This window comes from Cervus canadensis, chromosome 18 (assembly GCF_019320065.1).
Source record: "Cervus canadensis isolate Bull #8, Minnesota chromosome 18, ASM1932006v1, whole genome shotgun sequence".
In the NCBI taxonomy this organism is placed as follows: Eukaryota; Metazoa; Chordata; class Mammalia; order Artiodactyla; family Cervidae; genus Cervus; species Cervus canadensis.
The window spans coordinates 14,653,866-14,681,589 of record NC_057403.1 but is presented as its reverse complement, the minus strand read 5'-3'; the positions used below and the strand labels follow the sequence as shown (position 1 = coordinate 14,681,589).

At 44.7% G+C, this 27,724-nt stretch overlaps 3 protein-coding genes across 9 annotated transcripts in view; all 3 read left to right on the top strand.

The window, feature by feature from the left end:
* The window catches only part of LOC122420188 (cationic amino acid transporter 3-like), a 183,137-nt gene extending 159,462 nt beyond the window's left edge, over positions 1-23,675 (top strand). Inside the window, 12 exon segments of the mRNA XM_043435037.1 lie at positions 18,137-18,538; positions 19,282-19,440; positions 20,726-20,903; positions 21,095-21,128; positions 21,130-21,208; positions 21,374-21,596; positions 21,748-21,887; positions 21,995-22,097; positions 22,489-22,673; positions 22,875-23,041; positions 23,312-23,420; positions 23,587-23,675. Coding sequence (XP_043290972.1) covers positions 18,166-18,538; positions 19,282-19,440; positions 20,726-20,903; positions 21,095-21,128; positions 21,130-21,208; positions 21,374-21,596; positions 21,748-21,887; positions 21,995-22,097; positions 22,489-22,673; positions 22,875-23,041; positions 23,312-23,420; positions 23,587-23,675 — 1,839 coding nt within the window. The 5' untranslated portion in view covers positions 18,137-18,165.
* The window catches only part of LOC122421234 (cationic amino acid transporter 3-like), a 214,225-nt gene that overhangs the window by 64,810 nt on the left and 121,691 nt on the right, over positions 1-27,724 (top strand). The window lies entirely within an intron of this gene.
* LOC122420175 (cationic amino acid transporter 3-like) lies at positions 1,898-12,069 on the top strand. 7 transcript variants are annotated; one of them, XM_043435017.1, is made up of 12 exons: positions 1,898-2,210; positions 5,226-5,623; positions 6,421-6,579; positions 7,928-8,105; positions 8,309-8,421; positions 8,660-8,882; positions 9,048-9,187; positions 9,282-9,384; positions 9,573-9,769; positions 9,971-10,134; positions 10,415-10,523; positions 10,695-12,069. In XM_043435017.1, the coding sequence occupies exons 1-12, from the start codon at positions 2,164-2,166 to the stop codon at positions 10,805-10,807; spliced, it is 1,944 nt and encodes a 647-aa protein (XP_043290952.1). In that variant the 5' UTR covers positions 1,898-2,163; the 3' UTR covers positions 10,808-12,069. The 7 variants fall into 7 exon arrangements, with proteins under 7 accessions (XP_043290952.1, XP_043290953.1, XP_043290954.1 ...); XM_043435018.1 differs by having other exon boundaries at positions 5,223-5,623; positions 7,982-8,105; XM_043435019.1 differs by having other exon boundaries at positions 5,223-5,623; positions 10,823-12,069.

Here is a 27,724-nt window from a genome sequence, read left to right as displayed (position 1 = left end):
CTCTAACTGTTGGGAGAAGCAACAAGAGAGAGTATTTTCCTGGACCATAATGGTCATGGATTGCCTCCCAAACCATGGTTGAATTTACGACCATACAGGAGCCCTACCAACTGGAAACTGGCACTTGCCATCTACCTCTGCAAGGATTAAATCAGGAGCTGCTGCAGCTGCTGACTTTCAACACTGCCCTGAGAGGAGTTTAGGGTGATCAGGAATGAAGCACTCTGTGCACTGGGGGAAACTGGCAGAACAGGCCGTTAGAGAGTTAGATACTCTCAGAAGATTTTGTAAAATTTATTTCTAATCAGAGGATAATTTCTTTACAATGTTCTGTTGGTTTCTGCCATACAACTACGTGAATCAGCCATAGGTATACATGTGTCCCCTCCCTTTTGAACCTCCGTCTCACCCACCCCCCCATCCCACCCTTATAGGTTGTCACAGAGCGCTGGGTTGAGCTCCCTCTGTTGCAAAGCAACTTCCCATTAGCTGTCTATTTTGCACATGGTAATGTGTATGTTTTGGGGGCTTCCCTGGTGGCTCAGATGGTAAAAATCTGCCTGCAATGCAGGAGACCGGATTTCATCTCTAGGTCGGGAAGATCCCCTGGAGAAGAGAATGGCAGTCCAGTATTCTTGCCTGGAGAATTCCATGGACAGAGGAGCCAGGAGGGCTACAGTCCATGGGGTCACAAAGATTTGGACACGACTGAAGTGACTTAGTGCACACAGTGTATATGTTTCAATGTTACTCTATCAATTTGTCCCACCCTCTCCTTCCTCCACTGTGTCCACAAGTCAGGAGGAGATCTTCTGAGCCCCAGTTCTTTCATCTTCACATACATAGACAAACACTGACATCACTAATGGTAGCACCTGCTTTGGCTCTTAGGGAGAAAATACAGTTAAAAGTCAAAATAAAGTAGCTGTGGTGCAGACATCCAAGGAAATAGCTAGGTGACGCTGGGTGTGATCTCAGACAAGTCCTTGCATTGGCAAAAATGAGTTTTCTGAGTTGCATCAGACTCGGATGCCACATCCATTCACAGAACAATGTCTGCTGGCAGCTAGTAACTACAACCTAACTTTTTAAAAGTCTCTTCTTGTAGGTAGAACATTTTTAGGCAGTGAAATTGCTTTGGCCCCTTTAATTTTGTCTCAGGTGGTTTCTTGGCAGGTCCATGATTAGCAACTGCTTGAAGCTGCCCTTTGGAACTCAGGGAAGGTCACGGAGGCTGGCGTCTGCCTACAAGAAACAGAGGACAGAAATAACACCTTGGAGCCCCATACGGCCCTGAGGTAGGATCTAGGTAAGTTCCAGGCTGGGCATTCACAGTTGGGCTCCTGTTTACATTTCCTGAGGAAGGAGCCAGGTGGGCTCTAGGCTAGACATTTACAACCAGCCTCCTGTTAGCAACTTCGAGATGGAAATGACAAGAACAGCGTAAGTAGTTGGACTTTGTTCCCGTGGACACTTAAGATAACAATCACGGCAGGGCTAAACTCCATTTGCTTAAAAGATCAAGAGGTCACATACTTCCCACCCCTGGGACTGGGGAGATGCTGCACATGCCCAGAAAGGCTCCTTGGAGGTCAAAAAGAAGGGGGTGCCATCCCGCAATAGGTGATGCCAAGGACCCCCTCACAGGGCTCTGGACTAGAATCTATCTTGGAAAGAAGTTGCACATGTGTTTTGGGGAGGATCCTAGGGCAGGGCAGGTGTGGAAAAAGAAACCAGACAATTGGCCAAAGGTGAACAAATCTGGAAGAAGCGCCCTGTGTGAATGACTTAACTGCCATTTTATGGGGCTCCTCCTCCTCAGGGGAAGGCCCACATCTCTTCTCTCCAGGTGTGTAATTCTGCCTCACTCTGGTCTGAACTGAACAAGCAGTTTCTCTGTGCCTCTGGCTTGTTGGGTTGTATCTGTACGTCATATACTTTTTTTTTCCTTTTCTTTAGCCCTTTTTTTTTTTTTACAGGTTTTGACTTCTTGAGTAATGAATTTATCAACGGGGATGAGAGCCAGAGGAACCTTGTCTCTAGCCTCTAGCCCCTGGTAGACAAGCAGCTAGGATTGCTGGTTTTCACCCAGGCCACCCAGGTCCAATTCCTGGGCAGAGAACTAAGCCACCGTTCACGGCTGACTCTCTCCCAGAACGTCTGATGCTGAGACCCAGGGCCGTATGGGGCCTGAGACCCAGGATTTCAAGGTAAACTGCAGGTGTCCCCAGACTGCTGGCTGGAGACCTCTGAGTTTCTCTCTCTCCCATGAGAACTTGCTTGCTCTCACTCTCTGCTTTGTTCTCCTTCCAAGATCCGCAGGGCTACAGGTCCGCTCAGTGAAAGAGGCCAAGTCATGTTCTTCTGTCTCCTCTCTGTCTTTCGCTGGCTCTGCAGGAACTACAACTCCCAGCGTGCCCTGGACCCACCGCGTCAACACTGAGAGCAATGCCCCGGAAATCATAGCTTGGCACCTGCCACTGCCTCCAACAAATTGCTCCCTGCTACACACTGCACTTTTATTTCCCAGGAGTAGAAAAATGACAATCCCCAGGCCTCACAGTCAGTCTTCCATGTCTTTCTCCCCAAGCAACCCACCAGCAGGCAAATTCTTCTTGTCCTGTGATTTTCTTTACTTGAGAAGTACAGAATTTACTTGCTTTTACTAATTTACTAATTAGAATTTACTAATCTACTTGGGAAGCAAGGTTTCACCTAAGCCTCGTGTCCCCTTCAGTTTTACCTTAGACACCTGGGGTGACAGACCTGGGGCTACTTCTGCAGTTTTATCTCCTGCTGTAGTCTGTGTCCACAAATCCCCTGTGAGACTATTCCCACCACTTGGCCCTCAGGTCCTGACCCCCGTGGCCTTCTCCCTTGTGGCCAATGCCAGTTCCTCCAGCAGTTCTCCGCCACTCCAGGCTGCGACAGCAAGGGGCACAGCCTACTGGGCTGGCCTCGATCACGCAGACCTCACAGCTATGACAGACCCTCCTCGAGGGGAACCCCGGTGACACCTGCACTGGTTCAGATGTTCCCTCAACCCCCCCACCCCACCCCCGCGCCTGGGCACCCCTCATGGGAGGCCCTGGGTCAACTACAGACTCCTGGTCAGTGAGCAGTGGGAGATTAGAGGACTCTCAAAATTCCACCATGCACAGGATTCGAAGGAAATTCAGAGGATAGTGTGAGTCTCCCTCAGGGGCCCCCAAATCCTGTTTCTGGGAGGCTGGACTTCATTTCTAGGAGTGCTGTTCTTGGTTGCAGGTTGTTCAACCTGGGACATTTCCCTTTTTAAGCTAGATGGGCCAAGAAAGAGAAAACTTAGATTTGCTTTAATGATCGCTGGTGTTTATTTACATAGAGGGATGGAAAATGACCTAAAAAATTGGGTCTCTGGATTGTAATATTATACTATCTTATAATATTATAGTGTCTTACAATTAAATCTGTATTGCCATAGATGGGAAAATAAACTGAGGTTAAATGTCCTATTTATTCTAAATGATCCCCTTCTAATTTTTCCCAGTTCTCAGGGGGGAACCAAGCTTCCCCAGCTCCTGCAAGTTTCCTTACTGCTTCAGATTCTTCAGATCAAAAAAAGACCCCCTTCTCTCCAGAGAAACAGTCTTTGCTGGTACAACATTTTATCAGCCACTTTCCCCCTGTTAGCAGGGCCAGTTTGAGAACTCTCTGGTCTAGAATTAACCTATGAAACTATGACTACAGAAGTGAAAGAAGATATTTTATTCTAACATTGTGTGGCCACAATAGTCTCTGGACTCTGGATAAAATTTGTTAAGATTAAAAACTCTTTTGAAATGAAGAAAAAATACTGGTTCTTTTTGCATGTGCAAATAGAGAAAATTAGCTTTTTAAATATATGTATTTTTTTTTTTTTTTTTCAGAATTCTGACCCTTAAAGAACAAGTCCTATTAGGAGAACATGATTTTCTCTGCCTATGCCTTGAGACCAGGGCTCTTAGGAACACTTATCTAAGCCATGCCTAATTTCTGAGACTGAGGTTAAAAACATGGAAGAATCATTTAAAAAGTTTATTTATTACCTATTTAAATTTTTTATAAAAATTTTATATAAATATATTTATTTTAAAGAGTAACTGTATTTTATTGTTACAGTTGTTTACAAACTAGTGAATTTCATATTGTAATAGCTGATTCAGGGCTAAGTTTAGAAAATGAAACTATGAGGTCTCTGTCTGGATTTATGTCTGTCTCAGTATGTGTCTTTGCTTTTGGATGGTGCTGCTGATTTGTAAAGGAGCGCTATTAAATTGGCTTAAAGAAAAGAAAGGAAATAATTCTAAATACAAGAATGAAGCTAAATGAATTTAAGGTTCACACACTCTGGGAAATATTCAGTGTTAAACTGATATTTGATCTTAAAGTCAGTTTAAGTTTGTTAATATAGACATATCTTCAGAGTCATCAATATTCAGCATAATACTTTTACGGTGACTGGATTGCCTGAAAGTCACTAAATTTATGTTACAATATTTGTTAGCAAGAAAATTGGCTTGGCATAGGATAAAAATTTTTGAATGAACACTTTAGAAATAATTATGTTTTAGCTTTTCCAGGTTTTAAAAGCTGAGGATTCTACTTGAAATATATAGGTAAAGCTACTAGAAATAATAACGGAAGCATTTTAGTATACAACAGGAAAGTAGGATGTGTGTTTTCAGTGAAGAAGATAGGAGGAATAAAATCACACTTCATTAAGATAAGGGCTCCCCCTTGCTTCTCTTCAAGCAACTCTTTCCATAACTTTGAAACATCTTGAAAGATTTACTTAGGGTTTTTTTTTCCCATTTATTTTTATTAGTTGGAGGCTAATTACTTTACAATATTGTAGTGGTTTTTGCCATACATTGACATGAATCAGCCATGGATTTACATGTGTTCCCCATCTCAATCACCCCTCCTGCCTTCCTCTCCATCCCATCCCTCTGGGTCTTCCCAGTGCACCAGCTCTGAGCACTTGTCTCATGCATCCAACCTGGGCTGGCGATCTGTTTCACCCTTGATAGTATATTTGTTTCAATGCTATTAGATTTAAAAAACCACATCTCAGAGATAGAGAACTCGCTCAACATGTCCTCTTGTCACCTGTTCCCATCACTCCCTCACTCCGTGGAACTGGACTTCCAGGGCCAAGGGCGGGTGGACATTCTTGACGGCTTGCTGTGTCGTTTTCTCAGCAGATCTGAGCCTCCTCGATTCTCTAGGATGTTGTGTCAGGATGTCCACCAATTTGGCCAGAAGCTGATCCGCAGGCGGCCGCTGGAGCCCAGGGAGGAGTCTGAGAGTGGCAGGGCCCACTGTCTGAACACCATAGACCTGACAGCCCTGGGTGTGAGCGGTACCCTAGGAGCTGGTGTCTACATCGTGGTTGGAGAAGTGGCTGTGTATGAGGCTGGACCAGCGATCGTCATCTGCTTCTTGCTGGCTGGCCTGTCGACTCTTTTGTCCGGGCTCTGCTACGCGGAGTTGGTGGCCTGGGTACCACGCTCAGGTTCTGCGTATCTCTACAGCTACGTCACTATGGGTCAGCTGTGCGCCTTCATCATTGGCTGGAACCTCATCCTGTCCTTTGTTGTCGGTGAGATGGTGGGGTGGGGGAAGGTGTGGGGCTTAAAATCAGGAAATTCAGAGCGGGTATTGAAGTCATCACTGACTCATGAGAACATCGTTAATCCACCTTGTTGGGGGACGTGGGTAACTGTGGCAGGAAACCCTTATAACTATCTTCTAGTTAGGTCAGTTCTGCTCTCCTTAAATGACTGAACCAAGAACAGGGCAGGAAAAGGAACCGAAAGGAGTGGGTGTTAAGGAGGCATGTCCCCCAGGCCCTTCCCCTCACCATATTGAAGTCTCTGTTCTGCTGTTTCCTTTGTGGGATTTTTGTTTACAATTCAACTTAAATTTTCACCCTCACCTCCCAGTCCTCTAGGTCCCACTTCCCTGTTACAGTTTCTGGCCTCACATTAATCTCCTCCTAACATATTAAATAGTTGACCTGTTTTGTGAATCATCTGGGTCTGCTCTGCGTGCCAAGTCGCTTGAGTAATGCCCAATTCTTTGCGACCCCATGGGCTGTAGCCCACCAGACTCCTCTGTCCATGGGATTCTCCAGGCAAGAACACTGGAGTGGGTTGCCATTTCCTACCACCGAGGATCTTCCCAACCCAGGGACTGAACCTGCATCTCTTATGTCTCTTGCATTAGCAGGCGGGTTCTTTACCATTAGCGCTGTTTGGGAAGGGTATACCCTCTCCACTCCATAAAAGGGAACTTTGTAAGTTAAGTATTTTGTCTGTTTTTCCCCCCAGTACACCCCATGTTACATGATAGGGGTTCAATTTCTCTTTGTCAGTGAGTGTTCTTTTGCTGCTTCAGGCACTGCCAGTGAGGCCAGGGCCTGGAGCCTCACCTTTGACAGCCTCATTGGGAACCACATCTCTCAGGCGTTCCAGGGAACTTTCTCTCCGTATATGCCCTACTTCCTGGCCTGGTACCCAGACTTTTTTGCCCTGGGCCTGGTGCTGCTGCTCACAGGTGAGACAGGGTTCAGAGACAGAACAGGAAGAGTGGGGTGTGGAGGGGCAGCTGGGGTGCAGAAGGCTTGGAGTTCCAGAATGGTGGGATAATTAGGACTGGAATGAACTGTCTGAGATAAGACAAGAAGTCAAGATACAAACCACTGTTTTCCACTGACATTCTGGGTGCAATCATTCTTCGAAGTGAGGAAGCTGTCTTATTCATTGTAAATTTTTTTTCATTCATTGTCAGCTGTTGATTAGCACCCCTGGTCTTTACTTACTAGATAACAGCAATGCCTGTCACCCAAATTATGACAACCAGAATGCCTCAAGATATTGCCAAGGGTCTCTTCAGAGACAAAATCATCCCCACCTGATAATCATTTACTTTAGGCCTACAAGTTCCTTCCTTGTACTGAGACTAAAGATATTTGTTTATTTGAGTGGAAATTCACACAAAATAAAATTAACCATTTTACCATATCCCCCAGATTTTTTGAGATATAATTGAGACTGTTATTGTTGTTCTGTTGCTAAGTCGTGTCCAACTCTTTGCGACCCCATGAACTGCAGTATGCCGGGCTTCCCTTTCCTTCACTATCTCCCCGAGTTTGCTCAAACTCATGTCCATTGAGTTCATGATGCCATCCAACCATCTTATTCTCTGTCATACCCTTCTCCCCCTGCCTTCAGTCTTTCCAAGCATTAGCATCTTTTCCAATGAGTTTGTTCTTCACATCAGGTGGCCAAAGTATTGGAGCTTCAGCTTCAACATCAGTCCTTCCAATGAATATTCAGGGTTGATTTCCTTTAGGATTGACTGGCTTGATCTCCTTGCTGCCCAAGGGTCTCTCAAGAGTCTTCTCCAACACCACAGTTTGAAAGCATCAATTCTTCCATGCTTGGGCTTCTTTATGGTTCAACTCCACATCCATCATAACTACTAGAGAAACCGCAACTTTGACTAGACAGACCTTTGTTGGCAACATGATGTCTCTGCTTTTTAAGGTGCTGTCTAGGTTTGTCATAGCTTGTCTTAACTGAGATACAATATTACATAATTTTAAGATGTATAAAGTGACACTGATCAATGTGTTTATTGTGAGATGATCACCACAATAAGAAACTAGCCATCTTAAAGTATACCATTCAGTGGCACTTAGTACATTCACAACTTTGTGCAACCATCTCCTCCATGCAGCTCCAAACATCTTCATCACTACAGAAGGAAACCCTGTACCCACTGAGCAGTCACGGTCTACCTGTCACCCACCCGTAAACCCGAGCCTATGGCAACCACTCATTTTCTTTGTATGTCTATGGATTTAGTTATTTTGGATGTTTCATATTCTATCTTTCCACAGGACTACTGGTTCTGGGACTTCATGAATCAGTCATGCTTAACAAAGTGTTTGCAGGCTTGAACATTTCTGGTCTCATCTTCATCATCATCTCTGGCTTCATTATGGGAGACCTGCACAACTGGAAGCTCACAGAACAAGACTACACATTGAACACATCTGAATCCACTGACACCTCTAGGTTAGGAGAGTACTCTTGGCTGAGTAATGTCTATGTGTGTGATGTGCAGAGCTGAGAAGATAGTGGGGACCAAAGAGATTGGGGCTGATGGATCCAATGTTGGGGTCGTGGAGCCCAGGAGTTGTGATATTAACTGAGGATACAAGTAGAGATGGCTGAACTCACCTCACCCATGTTCTTCCTCATTCCTTCTCTCATCACAGCTTGGGACCTCTGGGTGCTGGAGGGTTTATACCTTTTGGCATTGAAGGGATTCTCCAGGGAGCAGCAACATGCATCTATGCCTTTGTTGGTTTTGATGTCATTGCTACTACAGGTAATAGGGTCACTGTGCACCTTTTTTCCCCCCCATTTATTTTTATTAGTTGGAGGCTAATTACTTTACAGTATTGTAGTGGTTTTTATCATCTTATCAAGGGTCTGGGCAGGTTGGGCCGCCCTTGGGCACAGGGGTTGGGAGAAGGTTAGACTGTGTTTGGAGCTGCAAGGGGAAATTGGGTTTTGTGCTTTCATTCCAGTGTGTTTACTGACCTAATACTCTCCCCATCTTGCAGGGGTAGAAGCCAGAAATCCTCAGCGTTCCATCCCCATTAGCATCATGATCACAATCTTGATCTGCTTTTTGATGTATATTGGTGTCTCGGCGGCACTCACCCTTCTGGTGCCCTACTACCAGATTCACCCTGGGAGCCTCCTGCCGCAGGCTTTCCTTGATGTTGGGTGGAGGCATCTAAGATATGTCCTGGCTGCTATCACCATCTGTGCTCTTTCATCCAGGTCAGTATCAAAGCTTTTTCTCCATCCTCTGTCAGATTATCAGCCATCGTAGCCTCGTTTTGAGAAACAAAAGAGAAAGACAGTTAGCCCATGTAGACTAGGGAGCAGAAACCCCAGTCTCTCCTGCTTCTCCCCTTCGTCCCACATGTCCACTTTCTCTCCCAGCCTCCTGGGCACCATGTTCTCTATGCCTCGTGTGATCTATACAATGGCAGAGGATGGGCTCCTTTTCAGGAGACTTGCCCAAATCCATGCCCGCACACGAACTGCCATCTGGACCATCTTGGCTTCTGGAAGTCTTGCAGGTGAATAAACGAAACTTCTTTGATCATTTTTCTTAACTTGCATATTTCCATGGTCTCACTGTCTCCCCCCACTTTGTTTGTGCCCTGATTTTAGTGGTCATGGCACTACTCTTTGAGCTCACTGATCTTGTGGACCTCATGTCAATTGGGACCCTACTCGCTTACTCCTTGGTGGCCTTTTCTGTGCTTGTCCTCAGGTGAGATCCCACGACACGTTGACTGGGGGTCTGACTGGTGGGGATTGATGTGAAGATGATCCTCTTCTGCCTTCATGCTGCCTTCAAAATGACCAACGATGATTAATTTGGGAAAGAGATGGAATCATCTGGGTGATGTTGGATGAGTAGGGGATACTATTAATACTGCCTTAATCTTTCTAATTCAGGTATCAACCAGAACAGAATTTCAGCCAGAATGAGACAGCAGAAGAGGAAATAGGTATTTTTCAGTTGGAAGCAAGGCCTTTACAATCTGTACCTGAAGCAGAAAATTCAAGGATTCTGAAGACTCTGTGGTTCCCTTCCAGCACTATCCCCACTCGGAAATCTGGGCAGATTGTCTATGGATGTGCCTTCCTGCTTGGTGAGCAGTAGGGCTTCTCTTTGGCTGTATTCTAAATTTGGCAGTATGGGGAGGGCGGTGTGTTTTGGGCAGTTGAGGAGGAATCTTGGAGAGATGATGGCCCTTCCTGAGGTGGGCAGTTTTGAGATGGGTGTGACCCAAGGTCCTGGCATCTTTGTCTTCTGGAGTCCAGCCTGTTCCCCTCCACCTTGACCCCTGCAGTTCTCCTGCTGACCATCCTGAGCCTGATCCTGGCCCTGTTGACCAGCCAGGTGTTCTCTGGACTCCCAGTGTACACGACAGTGGCTGTGCTGCTGCTGCTCATCACTGGGGTCACGGCCATCATCTGGAGGCAGCCCCAGAACCCCTCTCCTCTTCGCTGCAAGGTAGGTGACCTTATGTGTCCAACCTCTCCACACTGAGGAATGAAGGCCGCCTGCTCTGACATCTAAATGCTATAGGCTGGATCAGGAGTTGCTCCTGGAAGGGAAGTTGCTAAAACCAACTGACCCTTTCCTGATCCACACTCAATGCTTTACACACACAATCTCAGTAGGCACTGAACACACAGCCTGCGTTGAACTGGACTCTTCCTGCCCATGTGGAGTAGGGTCTCCCTTTCAGACGCCTGGGGTGTGTTCATGGATGAACTGACTTTGTCCACAGGTCCTTTGTTGGCCCGTCCTCCCACTGGTGAGCATCTTTGTGAACGTTTACTTGATGATGCTGATGAACACTAGGACCTGGGTCCAGTTTGGTCTCTGGATGGGGATTGGTGAGTGACTTTCTTGGAAACTGAGGCCCCTTGAGTGACTGAACCCAAGTGTCTTCCTACTACCTCTCCCCTAAACTGTCAGATGCGACAGAAGGCATAGGACATCTGCTGGGCTTTCGTAAATGAGGAGAGCTCCTACTGTCCCTTCTCACTGTCTCATCTCCCTACTAGGATCTGTCATATACTTTGGATATGGTATCCGACACAGCCTGGGGAAGAACAATGATCAACAGCCTCCGGCCTCCAATCCCCAAATGCTTGATGGAAACATCCCTGGTGATTAATCTTCTTAACCACAGGACATAGATAGTGTGCGGAATTCCTCCAGACTCAGAAGTCTCTTTCGGTTCAAGTGGCACTTTGAGCCTCTGTGGAGCCTGAAGGTGAAATGCATTTACAGCTATGTGCTTATTGCCAGCAGATAAAATGACTTTACTGTTGAATAATTTCGAAGTAAACTTTTCAAAGCAAAATATATATTCAGAAAAGCACATGCTTCATAAGTGAGCCTCAAGGTGAATTTCCACAAAGAAAGTACAACAAAATAACCATCAACCAGAGAAAGTACTAAAATATTAATGGGTGTATAAGAAGCACCTTCTTGTGTCTGTTTCCACTGAAAATGCAGAGATTGTGACCTGGGAAGGAAATGTAGGTAAGTATATTTTCTGCCCAGGGTTATACTTTAAACATTAAGACATAAATAAGTTGGAAGTAAAAGGAGGGGAACAAACACTCTGTACAAACAGTGACACAAGAATGCTAGGGCAGCTATCTTATTATAGAACAAAGTAGAGTTTAAGAAAAAGAGAATAACAGATAAAATAGATCATTGAGTAATGATAAAGGGAAATGCTCATTTTAATCTCTTCCCCCAGCTTATTGAGATGTAGTGTAACATCGTCCAAATGATCATTTCTCTTTACTCTTCTGTGGTAGAACGTTAGAGTTATACAACAGAGTTGATGAGAAAAAGTTCTTAATTGAAAAAACAACAAGGACACCTGCATTGCTAGAGGGAAGGAAATGGGATGGGAAGTAATAATTGGCTGATGAATGCTTACAGTTGGGTGAAACTAAAAGATGGGAAATGAACCTGGAGAAACAAGATGAAAAGTGGTTGCTGCAGAACAGAATGCTTGAAACTGAGATCATGGACTTTTATGATGTTGGTGATAATGATATAGAGGGTTGTTTGTGGGAATGAACAACTGAAGTAGAGTAAAAGGGGGATGGAAGTCAAGAAACTAAACAGCAAAATTATCAGATGGATTAAATGAAGGAAGATGAACAGAAACGGAGATATCACTATCTTGCAAGTTTGAATGAAATTACTGGATTAGAAATTAATGGGGACTGAAACTGTCAGGTGAAACTTTGATGGAAGAGGTTGACATCACCTGATTGTCATTCTTCCCTTACTGATGAGGGACACCCAGGTTTTGTGCTACCCAATGTGCTGTGATAAGCAGTACAGGACACTTCCTAGAACATAGCCTTGATGACAAACTGCATCAGAATATAATCAAGCCTCTAGAGCAACTCCCAGCTCACAGCAGGTATAAAGGATAGATTCACATTTCAACTGAAAATGCCATCAGCCAAAACCAGAATGTGGGTAATTCTCCAGGAAAGAAAATGGTGCTTTTTCATGACTATTAAATGGTATGGGGAATTCCCTGGTGGTCTAGTCATTAGGACTCCCATTTTTCCACTATAGGGTGTGCAGGTTCTGTCCCAGATGGGGGAACTAAGATCCCACAAGCTGCACAGTGCAACCAATAAAATAAGTGATGTGACCCAAATTGGAGACTCATTCATTAATCAAATACGATTACCTATATGGGTATACGCTGGAAATATTGCTGGTTGGGTCCAGATGACCCAATTTTTTAAAAACTGGCAATAAAAGAGTCATACACAAATTTTTTAGTTTCCCCATGCATGTAAAAGTCATGTTTAAAAAAAGTTATGTTATACTATACTATACTCAGTGTGAAATAGCATTTTGTTTAAAAAAGTACACACCTTGATTTAAAAATACTTTTTTCTAAAATATGGTAAACATCAACTGATAACACAGTGGTCACAAATCAATTTGTAAAACATGCAGTATTTGTAAAAAGTGAAGCATGTGTGTACATGTGAATATATCTGTATGTAGTAAGATATATATAGTTAAATGCATAAAATATGTATCTATATAAGATTATGTATTAAAATATATATTTTAAATGTTCACAGTTTCTATGAAGTTCACTGCATTTAGGTGTCTTTTATTTTTATTTGCTAAATCTCTCCACCTCTTGGTCTCTTTATATGCTCTCTGTGTTCTAATCACCTCTTCTTATGAGGATATCAGTCATATTGGGTTAGGGCCAACCCTAATGACCTCATTTAAATTTAGTTACCTCTTTAAGGCCCTCTCACCAAACACAGTCACATTCTGTGGTCCTGGGGGTTAGGGTTTCGACAGAGGAATTTGACAACAGGGAAACGTATTCAACTCACAACACGTTTGACCACCATTTTCTCCCCAGCAGCTGAAACAGTGTCTGAAGTGCAGAAAATGTTCAATTATATTTGATGAGATATATAATAAAAGAATCACATGTACTGTAATATTTTGAAAGTGAAAAGTGAAAGTGAAGTCGCTCAATCGTGTCCGACTCTTTGCGACCCCATGGACTGTAGCTCACCAGGCTATGTGCCCCAAAACAGAGAAAATTTTATTTTTCAGGTGATATCAAGGGGAATGAAGAGTATTCACTTGAAAAAAAATATTTTGTGAAACTAATTGAAATGGAAAATGAGAATTTAAAGCTATATCTAATCTATGACTAGATTGGTTTTTCTGGTAGTCATATGTGAATGTGACAGCTGGACCATAAAGACTGCTGAGCACCAAAGAACTGAACTTTGGTCATTTTGAACTGTGGTGCTGGAGAAGACTCTTGAGAGTCCCTTGAGAGACTCTTTTTTTTTTTTTTTTTTTTTAGTTGGAGCCTAATTACTTCACAACATTGCAGTGGGTTATGTCATACATTGACATGAATCAGCCATGAAGTTACATGTATTCCCCTTCCCGATCCCCCCTCAAATTTCCCTCTCCACCTGATTCCTCTGGGTCTTCCCAGTGCAACAGGCCTGAGCACTTGTCTCATGCATCCCACCTGGGCTGGTGATCTGTTTCACTATAGATAATATACATGCTGTTCTCTCGAAACATCCCACCCTCACCTTCTCCCACAGAGTTCAAAAGTCCGTTCTGTACTTCTGTGTCTCTTTTTCTGTTTTGCATGTAGGGTTATCATTACCATCTTTCTAAATTCCATATATATGTGTTAGTATGCTGTAATATTCTTTATCTTTCTGGCTTACTTCACTCTGTATAATGGGCTCCAGTTTCATCCATCTCATTAGAACTGATTCAAATGAATTCTTTTTAACAGCTGAGTAATATTCCATGGTGTATATGTACCACAGCTTCCTTATCCATTTGTCTGCTGATGGGCATCTAGGTTGCTTCCATGTCCTGACTATTATAAACAGTGCTGTGATGAACATTGGGGTGCACGTGTCTCTTTCAGATCTGGTTTCCTCAGTGTGTATGCCCAGAAGTGGTATTGCTGGGTCATATGGCAGTTCTATTTCCAGTCCTTGAGAGACTCTTGAGAGACAGCAGGAAATTCAAGCCAGTCAATCCTAAAGAAAATCATTCATTGGAATATTCATCGGAAGGGCTGATGCTGAAGCTACAATACTTTGGCCACCTGATGCGAATAACTGACTCATTGGAAAAGACCCTGATGCTGGGAAAGAGCGAGGGCAGGAGTAGGAAGGGGTGGCAGAGGATGAAATGGTTAGACAGCATCACCGACTCAATGGACAGCAGTTTGAGCAAATTCCAGGAGACAGTGAAGGACAGGGATGCCTGGCATGCTGCAGTCCATGGAGTTGCAAAGAGTTGGATATGACTTCGTGAATGAATGTAACAACAACAAACTCCTAATTGGTGCTGAGCTGGGCTTAGGGATTCCCCACAACTGAGTGTCTCAGGTCACAAGCACATTGTGCAAGGCCAAGTTGTATAAATAAAACTGGGAGGGAGGAGGATTGAGAGTTGGGTCCCCGGTTTTACAGCCCCTCTTTTTCAGGGTTCTTGATGATCAAATGAGTCTGTGTCCACAGAAGCAATCAATAAAGAACCTACCATAGGGATAGAAAAAAATTTAATTTGAACCAAACTGAGGGCTATAGTTGGGAAGGAAGCCTCTCAGAAAGCTCTGAGGAACTGCTCTGCTGAAGCATGATTTCCAGCATCCTCTTACACCTCATCCAAACAAAGCTCACACATCAACATGACAGGGCGCATTCCTTCAAGGTTTCAAGAGGGTCAGACTTAGTACAGAGACAGTGAGACAGCAGGACCCTGGTGTCTAGGAAGGGAAACTTATCTTGGAGGGAGTGTTAACACGGATGCCATGAAAGGGAGTTACTCATTCTTATCTTCCAAACAGACTCTCTTTGCCTCAATGGTTAAAGCAGATGAGCTGTGAGGGCTGGACAGGCTGTCCTAGTTCACACACAGTTCAAGATGAACCATAAGAAAAAATGACTTCATACCTCAGAATGTGAATACTTCTCCATCACAAGCAGACAAAAATCTATATGATCCAGCCATTCTACTTCTGAAAGAGAGAGTGTTAGTCACTCACTCGTGTCTGACTCTTTGCAACCCCATGGACTGTAGCCCACCAGGCTCCTCTGTCCCTGAAATTCTCCAGGCAAGAATACTAGAGAGGGTAGCCATTCCCTTCTCCAGGGGATCTTCCTGACCCAGGGATCGAACCTGGGTATTCCCACATTGCAGGCAGATTCTTTACTATCTGAGTCACCGGGGAAGCTCGCTCTACTTCCGAGGCTAAGCCAAAACAATTGATAGCACACTCTGGAGGAGGTATTTGTACACTCATTTTTATAGCAGCATTATTCACAAAACTAAAACATGAAAGCAACCCAAGTGCCCATTGACCAACATATGAATAAGCCAATGGGGTAGGTACAAATAATAGAGTATTATTTATCATTAAAAAGGGAGGGAATTCCAACACATGCTACAACATGAAAGAACTTGTTGGACTTTTCACTAAGCTAACTTAACCAGACAGGAAATGACAAATATTCTGATTCTACTTAAATGAAGTATCTGGAGTGGTCAGATTCATAGACACAGAGGAGGAGGGTAATTGCCAGGAATTGGGAAAGGAGAAAGGGGGGGCTGTTGTTGAATGGGAATGGAGTTGAAATTTTGTGAGATGAAAACAGTCCTGGAGCTTGGTTGCACAAAATGCGAATGTGCTTAACATGACTAGACACTTAAAATGGTTCATATGGTCAATTTTATGTTATAGGTATTTTGTCACAATAAAAAAAGACCTCTCAGAACCTCCTCCTGAGGGTAACCACATAAGTGTCAAGAGCTGATAGCAACACTGCTCCCCGCCTATCCAGCCCCATCCCCACCCCAACAACCCAGGAGTAAGGACTGTCTTCTGTGCTCAGGACTCCCTGCTTCAGTTTTTAGAGATGCCTCAGCTCCAACCTCGCACGGCTTAACCTCAGCCTCCCTGACTGACCCAGTGCTCCAGGCTCTGCTCCAAGTATCCAGTAAGTCTCAGGCCACCCTCTTCTGTAGGAGACTGGGCACTGAGTTCACATCCTCCCAAAGAGACCTCTGCAACCCCAGAGTGCAGGAGGTCAGCCCGGCTCCAGCCTGAGGGTGGAGAGACCCATTTTCTGGATGAAAGCAGAAGGAAATGAGAACTCAGTTTGTGTGTGTATGTGTGCGAAGAGGTAGTGTGGGGGAGATTGCATTAGTGTCTTGAGTCTCTAGATGTGTTGAGTGGTGTTCAAACAATAAAGGTTTCACTTACATAGAGTTTATGATATGTGGACCCCTGGATTCAGTCTCCTCTATATTGTGGGATCTCTGTATTTTCTGGTCCTTCACCTGGGACTTGAACATTCGCAGGTTCCTTGGGAAGACTGTGATGAGTTATATTAAATCAGACGAGCTAATATGTGTGTGTGTGTGTGTGTGTGTGTATGCTTAGTCACTCAGTCATGTCCAACTCTTTGCGACCCCACGGACTGTAGCCCACCAGGCTCCTCTGTCCATGGGGATTCTCCAGGCCAGAATACTGGAGTAGGTTGCCATTTCCTCCTCCAGGGGATCTTCCCAACCCAGGGATTAAACCCAGGTCTCCCGCATTGCAGGCAGATTCTTTACCATCTGAGCCACTAGGGAAGACCAAGAATACTGGAGTGGCTAGCCTATCCTTCTGACAGGGGATTTTCCTGACCCAGGAGTCTAACTTGGACCTCCTGCATTTCAGGAAAATTCTTTGTCAGCTGAGCTACCAGGGGAGCCGATAAGCTAGTAAGTAGTAGTATAGGTGGATTTGAACCAGGAGAGCTAGTTGATTCAATGCAAAAATCACTATCTTCACCCACTCGACTCATACCAAGTAAGCATCTACTGTGCCAAGTTCTGTGTTGGCGGCTTTTGCTTCTGTGGGGCAGAAACCTTTTCTTTCCGGGCTCTTTGCCCAGTCTAATAATGAAGTTGACATAAGTCAGATGAACAAGTTTAATTTGCTATGCATTGGAACTCAATCAAAACTCTAAGGCACATAGACAGTCAGGCAGTTGAGGCTTATACACTCCACTGAGTGAAGAAAGAAGGGTAGGTAGGAATCTGGGGCTTCAAACAAGAGGAAGAGAACCCACAGGAAAGATGGAAAGAGACAACACTTGGTGAACAAATGTTTGCTCTTCCATGCAGGCAAGTCTTTCTGAGATAAAAATGTATCTCTGGTATTAGCTCTCCTCTAGGCATAGGCCCCTAAACTATGTTGTGTTGAGCAGTTAAGGGGATGGGCAAGGAGTTTCTGAGTCTGCTGGGTCTTCATTGCCTTCAGCTCAAAACTATCCATATTCCAAAGGGGCACAATTGGGGGGGGGGGGGAGGGGGGAGATGCAGTCCACTCCACCTCACTTCTCTTTAAACAACCTTTCTGCTAACTTTTAAAAAGTATTTAATTAATTAATGACTATGCAGCATCCTTGTTGCTGTGTGCAGGCTTTCTCTAATTGTGGCGAGCAGAACTACTCTCTAGTTTTGGTGCGCAGGCTTCTCATTGTGGGGACTTCTCCTGTTGCAGACGATGGGCTCAAGGCATAGAGGCTCAGTAGCTGAGGCTCAGTAGTTGAGGCTCAAGGGATCCAGAGAATAGGCTCAGTAGTCGTGGTGTCCCGGTTTAGTTGCCCCTCGGCATGTGGAATCTTCCTGGGCCAGGGATTGAACCCGTGTCCCCTGCATTGGCAGGTAGAATCTTAAACACTGTGCCACCAGGGAAGTCCCTTCCAGTAACTTTGAAACATGTTAAAAGTCTCCTTTATGTTTGAAGAAACCAATGCTCAGAGATGGAGAACTTGCCCCAAGTGTCCTTTCACCATCTGCCCCAATCACTCCATTGCTCCATTGAATTGGACTCCCAGGGCCAAGAGTGAATGGACATTCTTCATGGCTTGGTGTCTTCCTTTCTCAGCAGATCACAGCTCCTCAACTCCATTTAGGATGCGGTGTCAGGATCTCCGCCAGTGTGGTCAGAAGCTGATCCGCAGGCAGCCACTAAAGCCCAGGGAGGAGCCTGAGATTCTTTTATCCCATCATCTGAACATCTTCCACCTGGTGGTCTTGGGTGTGGGCAGCACCCTGGGGGTTGGCGTGTACATCGTGGTTGGAGAGGTGGCCCTGTTCGTTGCTGGACCAGCGATCATCATCTCCTTCTTGGTGGCCGCCCTGTCTTCTGTGTTGTCTGGGCTCTGCTATGCTGAGTTTGGGACACGGATAAAGTGGACCAGTTCTGCATATCATTATAGCTACATCAGCGTGGGAGAACTGTGGGCCTTCATCGCTGGCTGGAACCTCATACTGTCCTATGTCTTTGGTGAGATGATGGCTGGAGAAGGTGGGGGGTTGAAGACCGGGAAACTAGAAGTGGGGATTTGGTCTTCAGTCATTCATGAGCATTTTGTCATCCACTTTGTGAGGGGAGGAGAGTAATAGTGTCAGGAAAATTCCACAACTTCATTCTACTCAGCTCTCCCCTGCTTTCCTTAAATGATGGACCAAGAATCCAGAGGAAAGGGAACCGTGGGGAGAGGGTGAGAGGGAGGCATGGCCCACAGGCTCATCCCCTCACCATACTGAATTCTCTGCTCTGCTTTGGCCTTCATGGAGTTTCCATTAGCACTGGATTTAAAATTTTAATCTTTATCTCCCAGAGCTCTTGTTCCCTCTTCCCTGTTTTCTTGCATAACATTGATCTCCCACTAAAATACTTAATAATTGACCTATTTTGTGAATCATCTGGGTCTACCCTCCCCACTTCATGAAAAGAAATTGTTTGACATTTGACATTTTGCAATTTTCCTCCCCGAATACATCCCAGGGTGCATTCAGTTCAGTTCAGTTCAGTTCATTTCAGCCGCTCAGTCGTGTCAGACTCTTTGCAACCCCATGGATTGCAGTACACCAGGCCTCCCTGTCCATCACCAACTCCCAGAGTTTACTCAAACTCATGTCCATCGAGTCGGTGATGCCATCCAGCCATCTCATCCTCTGTCACCCCATGGTGCATAGAGGGATTCAATTCATGTTTACCAATGAATGTTTCTTCTCCTCCTGCAGCCACTGCAAGTGTGTCCAAGGCCTGGAGCTACACCTTTGATGGCCTGATCGGGAACCACATCTCTCAGGCATTACAGAGAGCCTTCTCTCAGTATATGCCTGACTACCTGGCCCGGTACCCAGACTTTATTGCCCTGGCCGTGGTGCTGCTGCTTACAGGTGAGACAGGGGTCGGAATTAGGATGGGAAGAGAGGGGTGTGGTGGAGGAGCTGAAAGGCTTGGAATGGCAGAATCGTGGGGGATTAGGACTTGGAATAAAGGTGTGGGAGATGGCTTCCCTGGTGGTTCAGTAGTGAAGAACCTACCTGCCAATGTAGGAGATGTAGTTTCAATCCCTGGGTCAGGAGGACCCCCTGGAGGAAGAAATGGCAACCCACTCCAGTGTTCTTGCTGGGAAAATCCATGGACAGAGGAGCCTGGTGGACTGCAGTCCATGGGGTTGCAAAGGGTTGGACACAACTGAGCAACTGAGCACACACACACAGTCCATCCACCAAGAAGGGTCTGGGGCAAGAGAGACAGGAAGGCAAAACATAGATTGTTGTTTCCCACTCTTGGCACTACCAACCTTCTAGACTGGAACAGCTTTCAGTATTGGGGGTTGTCCTGTCCATTGTTGTTGTTGTTGTTGTCAGTTCCTAAGTCAGGTCCAACTCTTTGTGATTCCATGGACTACAGGTTTCCCTGTCCTTTACTATCTCCCAGAGGTTACTCAAACTCATGTCCATTGAGTCAATGATGCCATCCAACCATCTCATCCTCTGTTGCCCCCTTCTCCTTTTGCCTTCAATCTATCCCAGCATCAGGGTCTTTTCCAATGAGTAGACTCTTTGCATTGTAAGATTTCCTTAATTTTATCATTGCCAGATATATAGCATTCCTGGACTTTCCTCACTAGATACCCTGCCTATCTAGACATTATGCCTATCTCCCAAGTAGTGACAATGACAATCAAAATGTCTCCAGACATTGGGCATCCCTAGGGCACAAAATCAACCCCCATTGAGAATCATTTACTTTGACAAGTTTCTTCCTCTGTATCGAGACCAAAGATGTTTTTAATTGGGAAATAATTCACTTGGCATAAAGTTAACAATTTTACTATCTTTCTTTGGTTTTATTGAGATATAATTGACATGCAACATTGTATAAGTTTAAGGTGTTAGGTGTATATATTGTGAGATGGTTGCAACAATAAAAAAATTAACCTTCTGAAAGTATACAATACCGTGGCACTTAGCACATTCACAACATTGTACAACCATCACCTCTATGTAGTTCCAAAGATGTTCATCACAACAAAGGAAACCCTGCACCCACTGAGCAGTCACTGTCCATCCATGTGTCCCAGTCCCACAACCCCCAGCCCCTGGTAACCACTGGTCTGTGTTCTGGCTCTATGGATTCTGTTATTTTCGATCTCATATTCCATTTTTCCCACAGGGGCACTTACTCTGAGAGCTCGTGAGTCACTTCTGGTTACCAGAGTGTTCACAGGCATCAACGTCTTGGTTCTCATCTTCATCATCCTCTCTGGCTTCTTTAAGGGAGACCTGCACAACTGGAAGCTCACAGAACAGGACTACACATCCATCACACCTGGATCGGGTGGCATTTCTAGGTTAGGGTGGTACCCTTGATCTTAGTAATGCATGGGTTGAAGGGTGCAGAGCTGGGACTAAGAGACCATGGCTGATGGATCCAAATGATGGGGGTCTAGAGCCCAGGACTTACGGTATTAACTGAGGATTCCAGTAGAGATGACTGAACACACCTCACCCATGTTCTTCCTTTTTCCTTCTCTCACCATAGCTTGGGTCCTCTGGGTTTTGGAGGATTTGTGCCATTTTGGTCTTGATGGAATTCTCCGTGGAGCAGCGATATGTTTCTATGCACTTGTTGGTTTCCATGCCATTGTCACTAAAGGTAGCATGGTCATTATGTGTCCCATCAGGGGTTTGGGGATAGATTGGGCTGCCTCTTGGGCAGAGGGGTGGGTAGAAACTAAGGCTTATTTTCATGGTACAAGAAAGAGAGGGATTTTTGTGCTTTCATCCCAGTGTGCTTTCCTGACCTCCATCAATGTTGCAGAGGGAGAAGCACTAAACCCTCGTCGTTCCATCCCCTGGAGCATCTTGATCACGATCTTCATCTGCTTTCTGGCGTACTCTGGTGTCTCAGCAGCACTCACCCTCATGGTGCCCTACTACCAGATTCACCCTGAGAGCCCCTTGCCACAGGCTTTTCTCTACATTGGGTGGGACGTTGCCAGATATGTCATGGCTGTTACCACCCTCTGTGCTCTTACATCCAGGTCAGTGTCATGGTTTTCTCCCCATCTATGGTCAGATGCTCAGGTTCCCAACACTTTAGGATTGAGAGACAAGAGATACAGGCAGCTTACACCTTGTAGACCAGGGAGCAGGTGCCCCAGTCTGTCCTCATGTTCATATTTTTCCTTCCAGGCTCCAGAGCATATTCTTCCCCATACCCCAGATGATCACGGATATGGCACGTGATGGGCTCCTTTTCCGGGGACTTGCCCGTGTCTTTGCTCACACAAGAACCCCCATCATGGCCATCATGTCTTCTGGAAATCTTGCAGGTGGATAACAAAACCCACTCCTTCTTTGATCAACTTCCTTAGCTTGAGTACTTCCTCCAGTTTCTCCCTCCTTCCACCATCTTTCTTTTTTTTTGCCTTCATTCTAGGGCTCTTGGCATTGCTCTTCAAGTTCAGTGACCTTGTGGACCTCATGTCAATTGGGAATCTGCTAGTTTACTCCCTGGTGTCTTTCTCTGTGCTTGTCCTCAGGTGAGACTCCATTGCACCTTGACTGGGGTCTTGGACTCGTGGGGATTGATGGGGAAGTAATCATCTTATGCCTTCATAAATTGAAGTGAATGAAAGTCACTCAGTCATGTCCAACTTTTTGTGACCCCATGGACTATACAGCCCATGGAATTCTCCAGGCCAGAATACTGGAGTGGGTAGAATTTCCCTTCTCTAGGGATCTCCCCAATCCAGGAATAAAACCCAGACCTCCTACATTGCAAACACCTTTTAAATGTCTTCTTCTAAATCTATCTTCATGCCACCTTCTAAATGTCCTTCTATGCTTAAGGCAAGAGAGAGGTGGAACAGGCTGTCTAATGTTGGATGAGTAGGGGCTGCTGTTAACACTGCCTTAATATCTCTAATTCAGGTACCAACCAGAACAGACTTTAAGCAAGAAGGAGGAAATTGATATTTCAAAACATGAAGCAAGTCCTTCAGAACCAGTACCTGAAGAAAGAACCTCAAGGATTCTGAAGACTCTGTGGTTCCCTCCCAGCACCATCCCCACTCTGAAATCTGGCCAGATTGTCTATGGATGTACCTCCCTGCTTGGTGAGCAGTGGGATTTCTCTTTGGTCATATTCTGAGACTGACAGGAGGTGGTGGAAGTGTGCATTTTGTCAGTTGAGGAGTCTTGGAGATACAATGGCCCTTCCTGAGGTGGGCAGCCTGGAGTGGGTGGGGGTGACCCCAGGTCCTGACATCTTTGGCTTCTGGAGTCCAGCCTGTTCTCCTCCACCTTGACCCTTGCAGTTCTCCTGCTGACCATCCTGAGTGTGATCCTGGCCCAGTGGCCCAGCCAGGTGTTCTCTGGAGACCCCGGGCTCACAACAGTGGCTGTGCTGCTGCTGCTGCTCATCACTGGGGTCACGGTCATCATCTGGAGGCAGCTCCAGGACCCATTTCCTGAGTACTTCAAGGTAAGTGACCTTATGTGCCTAAACTGTTCACCTTGAATGAATGAAGTCTGCAGGCTTTGAAGTCTGAACATCCTTTGCTGGCCCAAAGAAGAGAAGTTGCTAAAACAAATGGACCCTTCCCTGATCCACACTCAGTGCTTTACATACACAATGTCAGTGGGCACTGAATGCACAGCCTGAAAAAGACTGGAGTCTTCCCACCGATGTGGGGTAGGATCTCCCTTTCAGACATCTGGGGTGTGTTCAAAAATTAACTGATTCTGCTCACAGGTCCCTGCTCTGCCTGTCCTCCCACTGGTGAGCATCTTTGTGAATGTTTACTTGATGAAGCTGATGATCCCGAGGACTTGGACCCAATTTGGAATCTGGAATGCAATTGGTAAGTGGTTTTCTGGGATAAAGAGGCCCCTTGGGTGACTGAACCCAATCCTGTTTCTACCACCTCTCCGCTAAATTGTGTCAGACACCATAATAGGAGCCCATTTTGCATTTGTAAGTGAGGAGAAGCCCTACTTTCCCTTCTCATTGTCTCATTTCTCTACTAGGATTTCTCATATACTTTGGCTATGGGATCCGACACAGCCTGGCAGGGAGCAATCATCAATAGCCACCAGCCTCCACCTCCCAGACTTGATAAAAACATCCCTGATGCTGAGCCATCTTAACCACAGGAGGTGGATGCTGTATGGAATCCCTACATGCCCTGGAGGATCTTCTGTTTCAAGGGGCACTGTAAGCCTCTATGGACTGTGAAGGTGGATGCACTTAGAGCCCTGTATTTTATTGTTCATGGACACAATGACTGTAACATTGAATAAATTTTAAATAAACTTTTTAAAATTTCATCAAGTGAAGCAAGATGAATTTTCACAAGGAAATTACGATGTAAGCAGCAAGAAGAAGAAGAAATAAAATACTCACCTGCACATAAGAGTTCCTCCTGCCTCTTTCCAGTAAAAACACCAGCGACTCCCACATGGGAAGGAAATTCAGGTAACAATATATGTGTCCAGTATTGCACTTGAAATATTAGGACACAAATATGTTGGAAGTAAAATGAACAGAACAGGTACATTTTGCAAACAGTAACACAAGAAAGCTAGCACGGCTACATCAATACCAGACAAAGCTGACCTTAAGGAAAAGAGAGTAATAACAGATAAAGTGGATCCTTTCATAATGAGAAAGGGATATGCTCATTTGTGCCTTTCCTCTGGCGTTATTGAGATATAGTGTCAATAGTGAAAATAATCATTTTTCTTGACTTTTCTGTCTCAGACTCTTAGAGCTGCACAGTAGAGTTGATTAGGAAGAATTCTTAATTGGGAAAAAAATCTGCACTGCCAGAGGTGGGTCAAGGGGGTGGGCAGTAAGGGTTTGCTGATAAACGTTGGGTGGAACTGAAAAATAGGAAGTGAAACTGAAAAGACAAGTTTAAGCTGTTGCAGGACAGAATGCTTGAAATGGAGATTGTGAACAATGAAGACAGTGGTTATAATGAAGTACAGGATTGGTTGTGGGGTTGAGAAACTGAAACAGAGTGAAGGAGGGATGAAAGTCAAGAAACTGAGTGGCGGGCTTCCCTGGTAGCTCAGTGGTAAAGAATCTGCCTGCCAATGCAGGAGACACAGGTTCGATCCCCGGTCAGGCAAGATCCTACATGCCATGGAGCAACAAAGCCCCTGGGCCACAACTACTGAGCCTGGGATCTACTGCCCATGACTTGCAACTATTGAAGCCTGCATGGCCTAGAACCTGAGCTCTGAAACAAGAAAAACCACCACAATGAGAAGCCCGTGCACTGCAGCTACAGGAAACCCTGTTCATCAACGAAGACCCAGAACAGTCATAAATAAACAAATGAATAAAATTATTTTTTAAAAAACAAATGGAGTAGAAACCTCATGAGATGATATAAAACTAGATGGAAGATGGGACCTCGCCAGTGTTCCAGTGGTTAAGAATCTACCTGTCAATGCAGGAGACACAGATGTGATCCCTGGTCCAGGAAGACCCCACTTGCCATGTAGCCGGTGGGCCACAGCTACTGAGCCTGAGCTCTAGAACCCGGGAGCCATAACTCCTGAAGCCTGCATGCTCTGGAGTCCGTGCTCTGCACTAAAAGAAACCACTGCAATAAGGAGCCTGTGCACCACAACTAGAGAGGAGCCCCTGCTCATCACAACTACAGAAAAGCCCACACAGCAACAAAGACCCAGAACAGCCAATAATAAATAAATAAAACAATAATTTAAAAAAGAAACTGAGTAGCAAGTTATTAGATGAATTAAAACTAGATGGAACGCGGGACTTCCCCAGTGGTCCAGTGGTTAAGCATCTGCCCTCCAATGCAGAAGACATGAGTTTGATCCCTGTCAGGGAACTAAGATCCCATATGCTGGGGGGTGACTGAGCCTGCACACCACAGCTAGAGGGAAGCCTGCCTGCCACAGGGAGAGTCTTCACGCCACAATGAAGGACTCCAGGTGCCACAGCTGAGACCCAGCGCAGCCAAATAAGAAAAATAGTAAATATTTTTTTTTAAATAGATGGAGGAGGTTGAACAGAAGTAGGAAAATCACTAAATTGAGAGTCGTGATGAAATTAAAGGCATAGAATCCAAGTCAGGGAGACTGAAACTGCTAGTGAAACTTTGATAGAAGAGATTGACCTCACCTGATTATCATCCTTCACTTACTTCCGGGACAACCGGATATCCTGTGCTACTCCATGTGCTGTGATAGGCAAGACTCGATGAGAAGTTGAATTAGAATGTAGTCAAGCCTCCAGATCAACCACCAGCTCATAGTGGACAGGAGGGATAGATTCACATTTGAACTGAAAGCACCATTAACTGAAACCAGAATGTGAGTAATTCTCCAGGAAAGAAAAGGGTGCATTTTCATAACTATTGAATGGTATGGGGAATTCCCTAGTGGTCTAGTCATTAGGGCTCCGTGCTTCCACTGCAGGGATTGTGGGTTCTGTCCTTTATGGGTGATCTAAGATCCCACAAGATGCACAGCACAACCAACAAAATAAAATAAGTGATATGACCCAAACTGGAGATTCATTCATTAATCAAATACTATCACCTGCATAGGCATACTTTGGAAATATCTCTGGTTGAGTCCAGACAACCCAATTAAAAGAACTGGCAATAAACAGAGTCATATGCAAATTTTTTAGCTTCCCTGTGCATGTAAAAGTTATGTTATACTACACTCTACTCAGTGTGCAAGAGCATTCTGTAAAAAAATAATGTGCATACCTTGATTTTAAAATATTTTTTTAAATGTGGTAAACATTAACTTCAGTGGCCACAAATCTTCAATTTAAAAAAAAAAAAAGAAGAAGAAGAAAAGAAAAAGAATCATTATCTGGAAAGTACAAAAAATCAAGTTATGGGTGTACTTGTGATTGTATCTGTACATAGTAAGATATGTATATATGTATAGTCAACATGCATAAAATATGTATCTATCTAAGACATATGTATTAAATATATGTTTTAAAAATGTTCTCTGTTTCTATGAAATTCACTACCTGTAGGTGTCTTGTATTTTTATTTGCTAAATCTCTCACCTCTTGGTTTCTGTGTATACTCCCAGCATTCTAATCCTCTTCTTATGAAGACATCAGTCACACTGAGTTAGGACCCACTCTAGTGACCTCATTTAAGTTTAATTACCTCTTTCAGGCCCAATGACCAATACAATCACATTCTGTGGTTCCTGGGGATTAGGATTTCAACATATGAATTTGAGAGCAGGGAGATGCATTCAGCCCACTACACTTTTGACACTATTTTCTTCCCAGCAGCCAAAATAGTGTCTGGAATACAGACATCAACTATATTTGATGAGATATGTGATAAAAGATTCACACGTACATATAATATTTTATGTGCCCCCAAACAGAAAATTTTATTTAGCAGTTGTTATCAAGGGGGATGCACAGTATTTGTCTGGGAAGAAAATATTTGTGAAACTAATTGAAAAGGAAAATGAGAGTTTAAAGCTTGGGCTAATCTATGAGCTATGGGTTTTCCAGTAAGTCATGTATGAATGTGAGAGTTTGACCATATAGAAGGCTGAGCACTGAAGAATTCACGCTTCAAATTGTGGCACTGGAGAAGACTCTTGAGAGTCCCTTGGACTGCAAGGAGATCAAATCAGTCCATCCTAAAGGAAATCAGGCCTGAATATTCATTGGAAGGACTGATACTGAATCTGAAACTCCAATACTCTGGCCACTTGATGTGAAAAACGGAATCCTTGGAAAAGATCCTGATGCTGGGAAAGATTGAAGGCAGGAGGAGAAGGGGATGACAGAGGAGGAGATGGTTGGATGGTATCACTGACTCGATGGGTATGAGTTTTAGCAAGCTCTAGGAGATGGTGAAGGACAGGGAAGTCTGGCATGCTGCAGTCCATGGGGTCACAAAGAGTTGGACACAACTGAGCATGCATGCAACACAACACATAATGAAAGAATCCCATATACATAAAAAGCTCTTACAGATCAACATTTCTTCTGGGCAGAAGAAATGATGAGACATTTTTCCAAGGAGGAAATGCAGACGGCCAACAGGCACATACTCTGTTGAAGCATGGTTTCCAGCACAGTCTTATACCTCACCCAAACAAAGTACATACATCAACATGACAGGGTGTATTCCTT